The 15,426-nt window shown below is 44.1% G+C and overlaps 1 protein-coding gene across 1 annotated transcript in view; it reads left to right on the plus strand.

Annotated features, from left to right (window-relative positions):
* Positions 1-14,722, plus strand: part of LOC104627521 (golgin subfamily B member 1-like) — a gene marked incomplete at its 5' end in the record, with an annotated part of 40,226 nt that extends 25,504 nt beyond the window's left edge. Inside the window, 9 exon segments of the mRNA XM_010295814.1 lie at positions 2,533-2,711; positions 3,954-4,119; positions 5,256-5,387; positions 9,831-9,931; positions 9,933-9,966; positions 10,099-10,196; positions 10,868-11,002; positions 13,242-13,347; positions 14,591-14,722. Coding sequence (XP_010294116.1) covers positions 2,533-2,711; positions 3,954-4,119; positions 5,256-5,387; positions 9,831-9,931; positions 9,933-9,966; positions 10,099-10,196; positions 10,868-11,002; positions 13,242-13,347; positions 14,591-14,722 — 1,083 coding nt within the window.
* Positions 14,723-15,426: the final 704 nt, after the last annotated feature.

Here is a 15,426-nt window from a genome sequence, read left to right on the forward strand (position 1 = left end):
GCTGATGCAGGTACCAAGCCACTCTCCAGGATATTTGAAGAGTCCTGGCAGTCAAGTGAAGTCCCTGGAGACTGGAAAAAGGGAAAGACTGCACCCAGTTTTAAAAAGGACAGCAAGGAGGACCCTGGGAACTACCGACCCGTCAGCCTCACCTCTGTGCTGGGAAGATCATGGAACAGATCCTCCCAGAAGCTATGCTAAGGCACATGGAGGACAGGGAGGTGATTCAAGACAGCCAGCATGGCTTCACCAAGGGCAAGTCCTGCCTGACCAACCTGGTGGCCTCCTATGATGGATTGACCACATCAGTGGACAAGGGAAGAACTACTGATGTTGTCTCTCTGGACTTTTGTAAGGCCTTTGACAGAGTCCACCACAACATCCTTCTCTCTCAATTGGAGAGAGATGGATTGATGGGTGGACTGTTGGACGAGGAATTGGTTGGATGGTTGCATCCAGAGGGTAGTGGTCAACAGCTCAATGTCCAGATGGAGATCAGTGACGAATGGTGTTCCTCAGGGATCCATATGTTTTGTTGTCTGCCGGGACTTTAGTAAAGCCTTTGACAGTGTCTCCCACAGCATTCTCCTGGAGAAACCGGTGGCTCGTGTTGGTGTTGATGGTTGGACTTGATCTTAAAGGTCCTTTCCAAGCTTAATGATGCTGTGATTCTGTGAGTCTGTATGGGAACCAGTACTCTTTAATATCATCATCAATGACATAGTGGGATCCAGTGCACCCTCAGCAAGTTTGCAGGTGACACCAAGCCGAGTGGTGCTGTTGACATGCCTGAGGGACAGGATGCCATCCAGAGGGACCTGGACAAGCTTGAGGAATGGGCCTGTGTGAACCTCATGAGGTTCAACAAAGCCAAGTGCAGGGTCCGGCCCCTGGGTTGGGGCAACCCCAATATCAGCACAGGCTGGGGGATGAAGGGATGAAGAGCAGCCCTGCCGAGAAGGACTTGGTGGTACTGGTGGATGAAAAGCTGGACATGAGCCGGCAATTTGCGCTCATAGCTCAGAAGGCCTGTATTCTGGGCTGCATCCAAAGCAGCATAGCCAGCAGGTTGAGGGACGGGATTGGACCCCACCTGGAGTACTGCATTCAGCTCTGAGGCCCTCAACACAGGAAGGACATGGTCCTGTTGGAGAGGGTCCAGAGGAACCTCAGAGGGAGGAAGAATGCTCAGAGGGCTGGAACACCTCTCCTCTGGGACAGGCTGAGAGAGTTGGGGTTGTTCAGCCTGGAGAAGAGAAGACTCCAGGAAGACCTTATTGCAGCCTGCCAGTATTAGGTGTACTTGAAGGGGGCTTAGAAGAAAGATGGGGACAGACTTCTTAGCAGGGCCTGTTGCAATAGGACAGGGGGTAATGGGTTTAAACTAAAAAAGGGCAGATTTCGACTAGATCTAAGGAAGAAATTTTTGACAATGAGGGTGGTGAAACAGTGGCCCGGGTTGCCCAGAGAGGTGGTAGATGCCCCATCCCTGGCAACATTCCAGGTCAGAGTGGACGGGGCTCTGAGCAACCTGCTGTAGTTAAGGTGTCCCTGCTCATTGCAGGGGGGTTGGACTACAAGACTTTTAAAGGTCCCTTTTAACCCAAAGATTCTGTGAGTCTGGAAGAGACTACAGCAAAGACTTGGGTCTGTTTCTCCTCTTGGTAGCTGATTGTCAAGACAGGTACAAGGTATTGCAGCTTCATTTTGACATCCTTGCTTGCATACTTAATGTGTCTCTATATAGCCTCTGGCACAATGTGGCTCAGCAAGTTTCAGAGTTCTAGTTGCTGGTCAGATGACAGACTTTTACAATCATTTTTCGCTCTCGCTTAGTCTGTCTTAGTTTTCCCATCTGTTAATTCACAACAGACTTTGTGTTACTGTCTTAAACACATCTTCCTTCTTGTCCATTTTATATCTCAGTTATTTGTAGATTTATGTGTCCTCTACTGCTGTGTTTTTGAACTTGGACATATGTGTAGTGCTGCTAATACTAAGATAGATCCTCAGTAGAGGTATCTCCTGACTCATTAAGTACTTCCCTGTCTCCAGAGTCAGTCATGTCTTCTTGTCTTTGAAAACTGATTGCAGTGATGGATGTGTAATGACAACTTATTTCTAATTCCAGTCTGAGCAGACTGTGAAAAGGATTTTAGTTCCTCAGTGCCGTGGTTTACAGTAAATACCAACTTCAAGAGTTATACTTAACCAGCTCCTTCCGTCTTGCTTTGTCTTCCTCGGAATAAGGGAATTAATATTTTAGCCCGGGGTCTTTGTGTTAATGTATGTCAAATCTTCATGGAAAGTCTTAAAACTCACTACTCTGATTAACAATGGAATTCTCAGGGTTTTATCGTAAGGAGTTTTTATTAGACTGAATCACTCATTCAATTTCTAGTTTCTCTATCATCTGAACGTGACTTTTTTCCTCCAGGTGACACAGTGAGAAATGGTCTTAAACACTGCTAAGTAATAATCCTAGCTGCTTGCTTATTAGTCATACACTCTGATACTTCCTTTTAATTAAAGGTGAGAGAGCTGAAGAATCTGCAGCAGCAATACATACTAGTTGGGGTAGAATCAGCTGAAAATTCTCGCTTAAAAGCACAACTGCAGGAATATCAACAAGATGCAGATAAACAGCACCGTCTCCAAGAACAGCTGAAGCAAGAAAGTATTTCCTACCAGCAGGAACTCCAGCAGCTTAGGTGAGAATTGTCTGTCTTCATACTGCCTCAGAGATGCTTATGTGCCATTTCTTTCATTCAAAAGGCAATTGTGTGCAGAAGGCAAAGAAAGCATTGAGAACCTCAGCCTTACCTGTGTCAGCTGTGACTAAATCACTATGCCCTGTTCAGGACTGGGCACATGTTTCCCTTGTTCAGGTTTTGCCTCAGCTGTAGGATGAAGGATTACAGCCCAACATATTGGAAGGAAATGCCTGTGTGAAATAGATCAATGACCTTTTAATTTTTATTTCCTTCATCCAGTGGTGGCAAATACAATTTGTTTGAGGGTAAATTTATGCTGTTTCTTGTATTGGAGCTTATATATATAGTTACAGAACTCTCAATTCCAAGCTGATGATGAACACCCTTTATTATCCCACTGATACATTGTTTAGGAAGTACTCATTTTGTATGACTATCTAATCCTTTGTTTCACTTGCTGTATGTCTTCTATTTTTAAAGAAGTCTGTAATTCAAATCTAGTCAATTGTCGTCTCCAATTGGCCTAAAACTAGTCAAACAAATATGGTATGTTCTAAAAATGGGGAAAAAATCCTTTCAGGTACTTCAGAGATCCACCTAAGAATGACTGAACCTGGATTTAAAGGGATGTGGTATTTTTGTGAAAAGATGTATGCCTTATCTTTGGCCAAAGTGGTATAAAAACTTGTAGTGCTCCTTCCCCCTCCGACTGCCCACAATCTGACCCTCAAACTAACACTTCAGATCTCATACAGTTTGAAGCAGCTTACAATTTTATTTATCTCCTGATAAAAGAAAAGGACATTTATTTCCTGTCTGGTTTCTACAATGTAAATGAAGCCAAGGCCTCGGATTTGTATATTGGGATCAATGCTATGGTTCTGGTGCATATTTGACTGAGGCAGTGATAATGTTGTGATGACAAGTGGCATTGTCAGTGACTTGCTTGACAAAACTCTCTGTACAGCAAGATCAAAACAACATCCAGGAATACCAAAAGTGTGAGCACTGAACAATCTGCAGTGTTGAGCCAAATAGAGAATACTTCCTTAAACCTGCTTTTAAGGTTCCTGTACTTAAGTGGGTTGGGTTGGGTTGGTTTAGTTATAAAATTTCCTTTCTGGCATGGGGTAATGATAGGAAATAGAATCATCCTCAGCTCATTCTGAGCTGGATACCTGGATATCTTAAGTGATACTGGTAACTTCCTGGTAATTTCCTTTGTGTTGTACTTGGCAGACAAGAGAAAACTACCTGGGAAAAGCAGAACAGCAGCATAAAGGAGCAGTACCTGATGGTCATATCAGAAAAAGACAAGCAACTGAGCCATTTACAAAGGATCATGCAAGAAATGAAACTGCCCCTCCGCAAGTCTCAAATTGTAGAGGAGCAGTACAAAACAAAGGTGGGTGCAAATACACAGATTCTTTATTGCATAGAAATGTGAGGCTTGAAATTCAGCCAAGTAGCATGTGTTGCTTGTATTCAGCTTGTACAGACTGCAGTATTGGGTTTTGTTTTGTGGCCTCCAAAGACTATACCAACAATGCAACTTGGATCGTTGAAAACCTTTAGAAAACTCTGGCATACCTTTGTGCTCTTCCCTTAGTTCATAGTTCCTAATGTTTCAAGAAAGAGAGTAAAAGAGATAGGGCTTCCTAGGCACCTTAGATCCTTCTAAGCAGTATGGAACTTCTCAGGTCTGTCTTTGTGACTATTTTAGAATTGCTTCTTGCACTGTGTTTGAATCTAAGATCTTCTGGTTTAGTTCTCCTTTTAATGTCACATTCTAATTTTTAAGTTTCCTGTTGAATTTTTGTTGCTGTTTTTACCGTGACAGATATCTACAATCCTGGCTCAAGCCCAGAGAGGCTGAGGATTGAACATTGCATTTTCTGCCTTCTTTTGCATGTATCACAGTCCTAAAAGTGCAGTGGAATGTGTTGAGTATTTTGCTTGGTCTAGGGAAGGATACATGCATGCTGCATGTACAATACCTTTACATTATGAGCAAGGAAAGAACTCTCCTGCCCACATCTGCAATGTTCAAGTGAGAAGCTTTTATGTCAGTGGAGGAGGGAGAAAATCTCCCCTTATCCCTTTGACAGACACATGCATATCTGCAAAGAAAAAGCTAGAACAATAGGCATGTGATGCTTTCCAGGAAAATGCTTCAGTGCTAGCCTTTTAGTCCATGTTGAATGAGAGCAGTGTGGACATTGCTTTGGTTTTTTGTTTGTTTTTCTTGTTCTCATTCATACACTTTTTTTTCCTTCCTGTATTGTAGACAGCTTTAAAATAACTTTTGAGAAGGACCTGTCGTATGTGCAAGTTCAGTGACCTTTCATAATTGTTTGGATTTTCAGATGGCTTTTAGGATTTTTCTGTTTATTTCCCATTTGCTGTTTTGCTTGAGCAAATCAAGTTCCAGTCCTAGGAATAATGTTGGGCTTTGACCTTGGAATAGTAAATAGAGAGGACTAAATACAAGAGTGGGTTGTCATGTGTGCAGTATATTTTTCATTGTTCTTTCCCTGGCAGATTTCTTCAGAAGTTCCGAGAGGGGACTTTTCAAGCCTAGAAACAGAGACAAAACATCTCCAGGCCCAGCTAAGTGACAGCCTGAAAGAACTGCACCAAAAAGAGCTCAGAATTCAGCAGTTAAACAGCAAGGTACTGATTATATCTTATACTTGCTTGCAGAGTCTGGGATGAGGTATATGGGGAAGAGGGTAGGCTTCAGTAGGTCTCAGGGAGCAGTAATGAATCTTTCTGTTCTTGTGGACATTTAGTGAAGTAACACAAAATCAGAAATATTAGTTAGAAGAGACGTCTGGAGATGATCTAGTACATCCTTCTGCTGCGCAAAGCAGCACTGTCGCCCACATTAGATCAGATCACCCATTACCTTGCCTAGCTGAGTGGTAGAAGAATAGAGATTCTAGAACTTCTCTGGGCCTTTGTCCAGTGCTGTTCTACACTTCTAATGCAAATGTTTTTCTTAATGTCTAGTCTGACTCTTCCAAACCACAGTCTGTGGCTATGGCCCCTTATTATATTTTCTGCCACTATCAAAAACAGTTCGGCTGTGTCTACTTTATGACACCCTTTAATTTAATTGTCAACTGTTGTAAAATGACCCTTTAGCCTCCTCTTTAGCAGGCTAAAGCAGCCCAGCTCTTACAGGTATCATGTACTCCAATCGCTTGCTGATCTCAGCAGCCTTTTCCTGAACTTCTTCCCATTTCTCTATCCATTTTAGAATCATTTAGGTTGGAAAAGACCCTTAAGATTACAGAGTCCAACCACTAATCTAACAGTGCCAAGTCCACCACTAAGCCATGTCCCTAAGTGCCACATCTACGCATCTTAAATACCTCCAGGGATGGTGACTCAACCACTTCCCTGGACAGCCTGTTCCAATGCTTGACAACCCTTTTGGTGAAGAAATTTTTCGTAATGTTGAATCTAAACTTCCCCTGGCACAACTGGAGGCTATTTCCTGTTGTCCTATCACTTGATATTTGGGAAAAGAGACCAACACCCACCTTGCTACAGCCTCTTTTCAGGCAGTTGTAGAGAGCGATAAGGTCTTCTTTCAGCTTCCTTTTCTCCAGATTAAACAAACCCAGTTCCCTCAGCCTCTCCTCATAAGACTTGTGCTCTAGACTCTTCACCAGCTTTGTTGTTCTCCTTTGGACACGCTCCAGCATCTCAATGTCTTTCTTGTAGTGAGGGGCCCAAAACTAAACACAGTATTCAAGGTGTGGCCTCACCAATGCCGAGCACAGGGGGACAATCACTTCTCTAGCCCAGCTGGCCACACTATTGCTGATACAAGGCAGGATACTATTGGCCTTCTTGGCCACCTGGTCACCAGCTTTGTTGTTCTCCTTTGGACACGCTCCAGCATCTCAATGTCTTTCTTGTAGTGAGGGGCCCAAAACTAAACACAGTATTCAAGGTGTGGCCTCACCAATGCCGAGCACAGGGGGACAATCACTTCTCTAGCCCAGCTGGCCACACTATTGCTGATACAAGGCAGGATACTATTGGCCTTCTTGGCCACCTGGGCACACTTCCAGCTCATATTCAGCTGGCTGTCGACCAACACCCTATCGTGGTTTAACCCCAGCCAGCAACTAAGCACCATGCAGCCACTCGGTCGCTCCCCCATGGTGGGATGGAGGAGAGAATCAGAAGAGTAAAAGTGAGAAATCTCATAGGTTGAGATAAAGGTGGTTTAATAGGTAAAGCAAAAGCCGTGCACACAAGCAAAGCAAGGAATTCATTCACCACTTCCCAACGGTGTTCAGCCATCTCCAGGAAAGCAGGGCTCCATCACGCATAATGGTTTCTTGGGAAGACAGATGCCATACCTCCGAACGTCCGCGTGTCATCCCCCGTCCCGCTTCTTCGTCCCAGCTTTATATACCAAGCATGATGTCATATGGTATGGAATATCCCTTTGGCCAGCCTGGGTCAGCTGTCCCAGCTATGTACCCTTTCAGCTTCCCATGCATCCCCAGCCTTCTTGCTGGCAGGCCAGCACGAGAAGCTGGACAGTCCTTGACTGCTTGGCAACAGCTCAAACCATCAGTATATTATCAATATTTTTTTATCCCAAATCCGAAACATAGCCTCATGCTAGCTTCTGTGAAGAAAATTAACTCTATCCCAGCTGAAACCAGGACATAGCCTCAGGTTCTTTTTTGCTAGGCAGTTCTCCAGCCACTCTTCCCCAAGTCTGTAGCGTTGCATGCGGTTGTCATGACCCAAGTGCAGGACCTGGCACTTAGCCTTGTTGAATCTTACATGGATGGCCTCAGCCCATCGATCTAGCCTTTCCAGACTGCAGACTTACTGAAGGTGCATTTGATCCCCTTGTCCAAATCATTGATAAAGATATTAAACAGAACTGGCCCTAATACTGAGCCCTGGGGAACACCGCTTGTGACCGGCTGCCACTGGATTGAACGTCATTCACCACAACTCTTTGGGCCTGGCCATCCATCCATTTTTTTATCCAGTGAACAGTACACCAGTCCAAGCCATGAGCAGCCAGTTTCTCCAGAAGAATGCTGTGGGAAACGGTGTCAAAGGCTTTACTAAAGTCTAGGTAAACAACAGCTGCAGCCTTTTCCTCATCCACTAAGCAGGTCACCTTGTTGTAGAAGGAGATCAGATTAGTCAAGTAGGACTTGCCTTTCATAAACCCATGCTGACTGGGCCTGATCACCTGGTTGTCCTGTACATGCATGTGATGGCACTCAAGATGACCTGCTCCATAACCTTCCCCAGCACTGAGGTCAGCCTGACAGGCCTCTAGTTCCCTGGATCCTCCTTCTGGCACTTCTTGTAGATAGGCATCGCATTTGCTAACCTCTAGTCAATTGGGACCTCCGCAGCTGAAAATGAGTGACCTAAAACCAGTCCCAGTATTCCAGGTACAGTCTTATTCATACCAAAGAGAGCAGGTAATAACTTCCTTCAGTCTACTGGCCTTCCTTCTCCTAAAGCAGCCCAGTAGACAGTTTGCCTTGTTCACAATGAGGAGTACACTTGGCTTGTATTCAGCTGGGCAGCTGCTGTAACTCCCTGGTCCTTTACAGCAAAGCTGTTGCCTTGGCAGTCTCTTCCCATCCTGTACTGATACATGGGTATTGCCTCTCCTTATTGAACCTGAGTTTTCAGTTGTCCCAATTCTCAAGTTTCTCATGGTCCTTCCAGACTGAAGTTTTGCTCTTTGTCATGTCAGCCACTCCCCAAAATTCAATATTGGCTGCAAATTTACTGATGTCATAACTTATATTGCTGTCAGTGCTGAGCAACATGTGCCTCAGGTAGGCCCCAGGAGTACTCTGCTCATTGCTGGCTGTCAAGCCATTGATCATTGCCTTTGAATACAGTGGTCCAGCCAGTTTTTGACTTAAATGTAGCAGTTCGTTTGTCTACTTCATAGCTCCTTAGTTTCCCAGTGTGAATACTGTGGGTTACGATGTTAAAAGCTCTGTGTACAGGAGCTGGCTGGGATGGAGTTAATTTTTTTCATAGCAGCTCCTAGGGTCCTGTGTTACAGATCTGTGACTAAAGCAGTGTTGATAACACACCAGTGTATTAGCTATTGCTGAACAGTGCTTGCACAGCATTAAGGCCTCCGTTTTTCCCTTTGCTCTCCCTGCAGTGAGTAGGCTGAGGTGGGCAAGAGCTTGGGAGAGGTCACAACTGGGACAGCTGACCTGAATGGACCAGAAGGATATTCCAGGCCATATATAGATCACATTCAGGAGGATCAGTGACAGTAGTGTCTGAATCAGCAACTTTTCTGCCACTGAATTTTAGTGCCCTTTCTCTTAAGTGACCAGAGAGAGAAAGGGGCACAGAGGAGGGAAGAGGACAGAGGAGAAGAGGGAGAGGGGAGGAAAGAAAGAGAGGAGAGAAGGCAAGAGGGGAGAGAGAGGACAGATTGGGAGGGGGACATAAGGGGGGAAAGATGGAGGGGAGAGTGGGAAGATGGGGGGGACAGGAGAGAGGAGGAGACCAGACAAAGGGACCAGAGAGTGAGATTATGTGAAGAAAGTAATTTCTAGATTCCATTTCTATTGTCAGGAGTTCTTTCTAGCCTCCTGCTTTTTAGACTCCTGAAGGAAGTCCCTTCTTTGGGAGGCATGCTTGTAATCTTCAGTGTTGCCAGCGAGCTTGAAAAAGTTTCTGTATTTCAGTACAGAATCACAAGCAGTCTGATTCCCACATTGAAATGGAAGACTCAGAATTTAGCAATCTTCAGAAAGAGAGCTGCATTCAAGGAGAAAGCAAGAATATAAAATCATAATTTATTGATTATATTTCTGAAAGGTTTAGGTCAATCTCAGCACTTGAGAAATCTTGTTTTGGAAACGTATTCTTCTGTACATCGTGTTGATGTTTTGGGACCCTGTTCTGGAAACCTTAGCCACAAGCTACTGTTGGAGATTATCACTGGTCTTTGGACCTTAGCAATGTGCAGTGTGGCAGTTCCCCATGTTCTCAATAGAATTCTTACCCTCAGTTACACAGAGAACAATTCCGCTGTCACAAAAATGTGTTCTTTACTTAGCAGTTGCATTCTCTTCTCAGCTATCTCAGGTCTTTGAGGAGAAAAATGCCCTCTCCCTCCAGCTGCGTGGTAGCAGTCGGAACATCTGCGAGAGCCATCAGCACTACAATGAGGTTCTGAACCATCCAGGAGCTGCAGTCTGCAGACAAGGGCATGGTAAGGGTGGCCTCCTTGGTGCAAGGCAGGGAAAAGCTTATTGCAGATGGCTCCACTAACTGTGCAGCATTGTAGCTACTTTCTATCCTCTTCATTCAGTGCTATCTGCCATACATTCATGCTTTCTTTCAGGAGTTGTTTGCCACAGATGCTGCTCCAGGAGCACCCCAAGAAAAGAATGAGCCTCAGAGACGCAGTTACACACCAGAACTGCAGGAGTTGCAGCTGAGGTAAAGAAAACCTGAGAAAACAAGGGTGGGGCTGTTAGTCCTGATGGAGGTTTTGGGGCTAGTGATAAGCCTATTTCTGTTACTTTCTGTCAGAATGTTGGAGAAGTTCAGTTCCACACTAGGACCTTGTGGAAGTAAAGGAACTGTTATATGTACTTGACAGCTGTCATTAGTTATCTCTTTGGATAGAACTTCAAAAAAGGAAGAAACAACATGCAGCAGCAATTCCAGTGCACCATCACCGCCCAAACTAGCATCTTTGATTTGATGGGCTGGGTCCTCAGTAACTGCTTAAGTATATCAGTGGTCCTGGTCTCAAGGCTGTTAGCCTGAGACTGTCTGGATTGAGACCTAGCACATGATTCCTTGTAACCTTCTGGAACTAAGATCTAGCACATGATTCCTCATACCCTTTCAAAATAATTTTCAGAAGGTGGGACCATGGATGACAGAGCCAAGGAACTCCTTCCTGATGTGACATAGAAGCTTCAAGAGATTTATCTTCTCTCTTGCTTTCCAAATAATTTAAATACATTAATAAAATATAACTAAGTCTTCTGTGTGAAGTGGGAGTTGGAGTCTGTTCACATACTGCATCAGTTAATACAATAGAAACAGAATAGTTTGTGAATTAGCCCTTTTTTGGGATATGCTTGGTTATTTTCTGACAGGTTGTCTGAAACAGAACATTTACATAGCAGCACAAAGGAGGATCTGAGGTATTTAGAGGAGCAGCTGGAGGAAGAACGGGACCATCGCTTTGCTGTGGAGGAGGCACTGTCTGCAGCACAGGATCAGATAAGGAGGTAAGGGAGCTTGAGCAAACAGACAGTGTCACCATAAAAGTATGGTGATCCTAGCTCTGTTTTCATCTGCACTTCATTACATCCTTCTGTTGAATGTCGCTGGGGACACAGAAATGACTATACCATGTCTATCACAGAATCACAGAATGGTTGAGGTTGGAAGGGACCTCTGGAGGTCATCTGGTCCAATGCCCATGCTCAAGCAGGGCTACCTAGAACCAGTTGCTCAGGACCATGTTCAGATGGCTTTTGAATATCTCCAAGGATGAAGACTTTACAACCTCACTGGGCAACCTGTGCCAGTGCTCAGTCACCCTTACAGTAAAAAAGTGTTTTCTTGATGTTTAGGCTATCCTTCAACTGTAGAAGAAGATAGAATGAGACAACTGACTAGACATAAAGACAAATTCTAACTAGAAAAGAGATGCCAGCTTTCCCAATGAGTTAAATTAACTACTGGAAAATATAATTTGGAGACTGGGAATTGGGTGAAGGCAGAAGAGGAGTTTTCATACTTCCAGGGAATCTGTCTCCTCAGTAAGCACCTGTGTGTCATGGGCAAAACAGTCTTAACTTAAAGAATGTCACTCAATTTTAACATATTGGCGATTAACGTAAACTTTTCATTCATTTGGGTATTGAGAAACAATTAAACACTTAGGGAAGACACTTCCCCCCACCTTCCCTAGGATCAACTTCAGTCTAGACACCTCTCCACCCCGCTTCCTAGTATCCAGTCCCCTTGTCTGCACCACACATTACACAGTCCCTGTGGTGAGGCAAAGGGCATTGTAGGAGGCTGGAGTCATTACGTAGTGATTTTTCTCTGCTGCTCCTTGTTTCTTATTCATTTCCTCCTTCCCCTGGAAGCTACCACCCTTTGTTAAATGTGTTTGAGCAGAGGCACCATAGCTCCTCTGGTTGTAGTTTTGGCACACAAGGAAGCGTCATCCATTGCCAACCCAGCTGGAGCCAGCTGTGAGTGGTACAGGGCACTTCATGGCCTCTTGTCACACAGCTGTCCCCTGCAGCTCCCTGTTACCAAAACCTTGCCATTTATACGCAATACACTGTATCTCAGGTTATTTGACAGATGCCCTTATAGTCGGCAGAGAAAAGGAAGCTGACCTAGACTAGATGTTAGGATTAGGATGCAATGAGTCGCATGTTAGAAATGCCTCCTTCTCCTCGTTGACTATGAAAGTGTGTTTTGTCATGTAACTTGATTGTAGGCACTTGTGCTGTGCATTTCCTGGTAGGTAAAATACACCTCACTATTGGAGTCTTTTACACAAAACCAATGGCTTTCTTCTGATACACATGCTGACTTAGCCAAGAAATAATGGTCTGTATGGAAGAATTCTGGATTAAGTTCCCTGTTAATTGCTAAACAACTCAGACAAATGTAGCCCTTTCTAGCGTTAAAGTCTATGAAAGCCTCCTTCAATCAATTTCACTTCACAAACTAATGCTAGCCCAAAGATTTGACAGTGCTGCTTCTGCATTTCATCCTTTAATAGTATCTTATCGATCTTGAATATCTGTCACTAGAAAATAGTTAGCAAAAACCAGCACTATTGGGACCAGAGCTGGCATCCAAAATAATTTCATAGAATTTAAAATACACAGTTAAATCATCCGCACTGGCTTCTTTCAAGTCACACACTATGAAATTTCACTTGAAAGCCCTCATGTTGAACACAGAGACCTCAGTTAATTTGAAGAGTTTGAAATTCCTGAAAGGCAAAAGGAAAAAACCAGCACCAAAAAAGTAGTGAGTTTTGAAGTGACGGGATATAAATTAGGTAAGAAAAGACTCCACTGCGAGAACCTGAATTGTCCTCTCTACTGGAGAGGAATGGTAATCTGCACATCATAGAGTATGGAAGTTTTACGTTTTCTTTCTGACTATGGCCATGACTATGGGCACAGGAAGTGGCTGACACTGAGCAAGTATAACTTCCATAGAGAGCACAATGTGCCTACTCTTTTAGGGTTTCACCAGCCTCCTGGTGGAGGAAGGAGGACTAGTGCTGGTTGGATTACCCAGTCCTGCTCACCTTGAGCTCAGGGGGCACTACAGTTGTACAAATGAAACTGGTTCTTGTCAAGTGAGGCCATGGCTTGCTTGCAATGGTTGATTACTTTTTGAAAAAATACGTCCTTTTCTAAGCTTGTCTACAGTGTTGGTTTGGGGCATCATAAGAAACTGGTTTTAATTTCATGTTTTTTGTGGCAGGTTACAGTCAAGTGAGTGGACGTCTTCCTTAAGTGCTAGCATTGATATGACTCCAGGTCATGAGCATTCCTTGCTGATTGACACCATGGATAATACTTTCAGCAAAGTAAGAATTTACATTCACAGCTGTCAGTGATGTGAGCCCTGGCTGATGCAAGAAAATGTGAACTGAAAACTGTGAACCTATAGCAGCTAAAGCCTTCTGTAGGCGCATTTAAATCTGTTCAGATTTGTGTAGGTTTCTGCTCTTGTCTTGCTCTGTTTTTCCATGCCAAAAGCCACATACTGCTCTGATTGTGACTCTGCTACCGTCTGCAGAAGCAGACTAAATTTCAGAGGTCACTAAAATGTAGGCCAGCATTGTCTGTGCCTAAAACGTGGTCCCAGGTTCCTTGTGGAATATTCAGAGCCTCAGTGGTGAGCAAACAGGCAAAGTCTATGCAAACAATATGCAATCTCATGCATAAAAATTATACGTGTTACTGGCTCCAGCTTCTGCGATGTCTGGAGAGTCTGCCTCTTTATTTAGCAACCATCTCAGTTTTTCCTCACTCATTGTCTTTCAAACCTGCGTCAGTCAGGCTGGGAACCAAAGTGGAGCGATTCACTGTGCTGAACGACAGCTGACAGTCACCTGTCCTGTTTTGCTAAGGATGAAGCTCTGCTGAAGAGTTTGCCCTCTGGTCTCTTCAAGACTTGCAGGTGGTGCTTTTAAGAGCAGCATCATCAGAATTATAGCAAGAACCATAGCTGGATGCTACTCTGTGCTCACGCTTGGGGTTTTTTACTAGAATAGCCATTTTTTTCTTCCTACTGAAACTCTGCCAGTAGATGTTACATTGTCTGAGGACTCCTGGAAGAGCCTCTGTATAGTAAGGTCACTCTATAGCAGTTTGTTCAACAGCTTCAGAAGTCCTTTCAGCTGCAAGGGTGAAAGAACACAACAAAGAAATAATTTTCTTCTTCCAGGCCAGAGGGTGAATCAGGATTCCTAGTAGCTTGAGGCTCTAGCAGAAAAGTACCATTGATCCATTTGTTTCTATTTCACTTGGAGTGGCTAGAAATTTGTAGGGACCTAATGTTAAAGGGAGTTGTCCTGCATTCTGTTGCCCTTTTTCAGGCAGAATTGGAGAGAACTGGTTCATGAGGAACCTGCAGAGAGCAGGGGAAGGGGAATATTTCACTGAGGATTGGCTTTAGAGGTCAAATATGACAGTGGAATGGGTTTGGTAAGATTCATGCCCATTAGCTTAAACAAACTTACCTTCATGGTCTGGAGAGCTCTTGGTGAAGGCAGCTAGGGACATACCCATTCCTGGTACTGACTGGTCTCTCTTTTACTCTTCCAGACTCGTATCGTTGGACTACGACGCCTGTTACACCCTCTCTTCTATTCCCGGACCCATTTGCCTCTCCTAGTGGCCATGTATCTGCTTGCTCTCCATGTCTTGCTCTTCCTGTGCTTTACAGGCCACCTTTGAACAGGAATAACAGATTTTTGTTGAGCCACAGCCCACTGTGTAATCCCTGGGCCTGCATTCCCTATCAACAGGGTAGCACTTAACCCAGCTGCCTTCTTTTTCCAAATAAGCCCTTAAGGAGCAGCTGCTCCCAGCAACTTGCACCTAGGTTGCTCGCTGTCTAAGTATGCAGCAGCCAGTGCTGATGCTTGGGATCTGTCATTCTTGTCATCTGCCATTCCTTCGGTGTTTTTAAATGAGTGGTACATTTACCCTTTCTAAGCCAGGGTCCTCACACTCCCAAGCTTCAAGGACAACATCTGTTCCTGTACCTGGAATTAGCACCACTCATTTTATATAGTACTGTGCTTTGGTAGGAATAAGAAAAATATTATTGAGTTGCTGCAGTACTTCAACACTTCTAGGAACTGCAGGATCTTCCCCCTCTTAGGCGGAATTAATGAGTTGGGTTGGGGAAACCCTGTAGGTAGATACGAAAAGAGAAGCTTCTTCCTTTTATTCCATCCCTTAGTTTTGCTCCGTGGCTCACTGCTGTTTGAAATGCATATACTAAGTAAGTTCTTGACACTTTAAGGAACATGAATTGAATTTCAAAATCATGTTTCCTGCTCAGTTGCATCTCCTGTTGAAGAAAGGCTGAAGTTAGTATATCTGGACCTGATGAGCCTTCTATTTAGAAACAGTCATATGTCTTCCTTGACAAG

Source organism: Phaethon lepturus, unplaced genomic scaffold (genome assembly GCF_000687285.1).
Source record: "Phaethon lepturus isolate BGI_N335 unplaced genomic scaffold, ASM68728v1 scaffold10481, whole genome shotgun sequence".
Lineage (NCBI taxonomy): Eukaryota > Metazoa > Chordata > Aves > Phaethontiformes > Phaethontidae > Phaethon > Phaethon lepturus.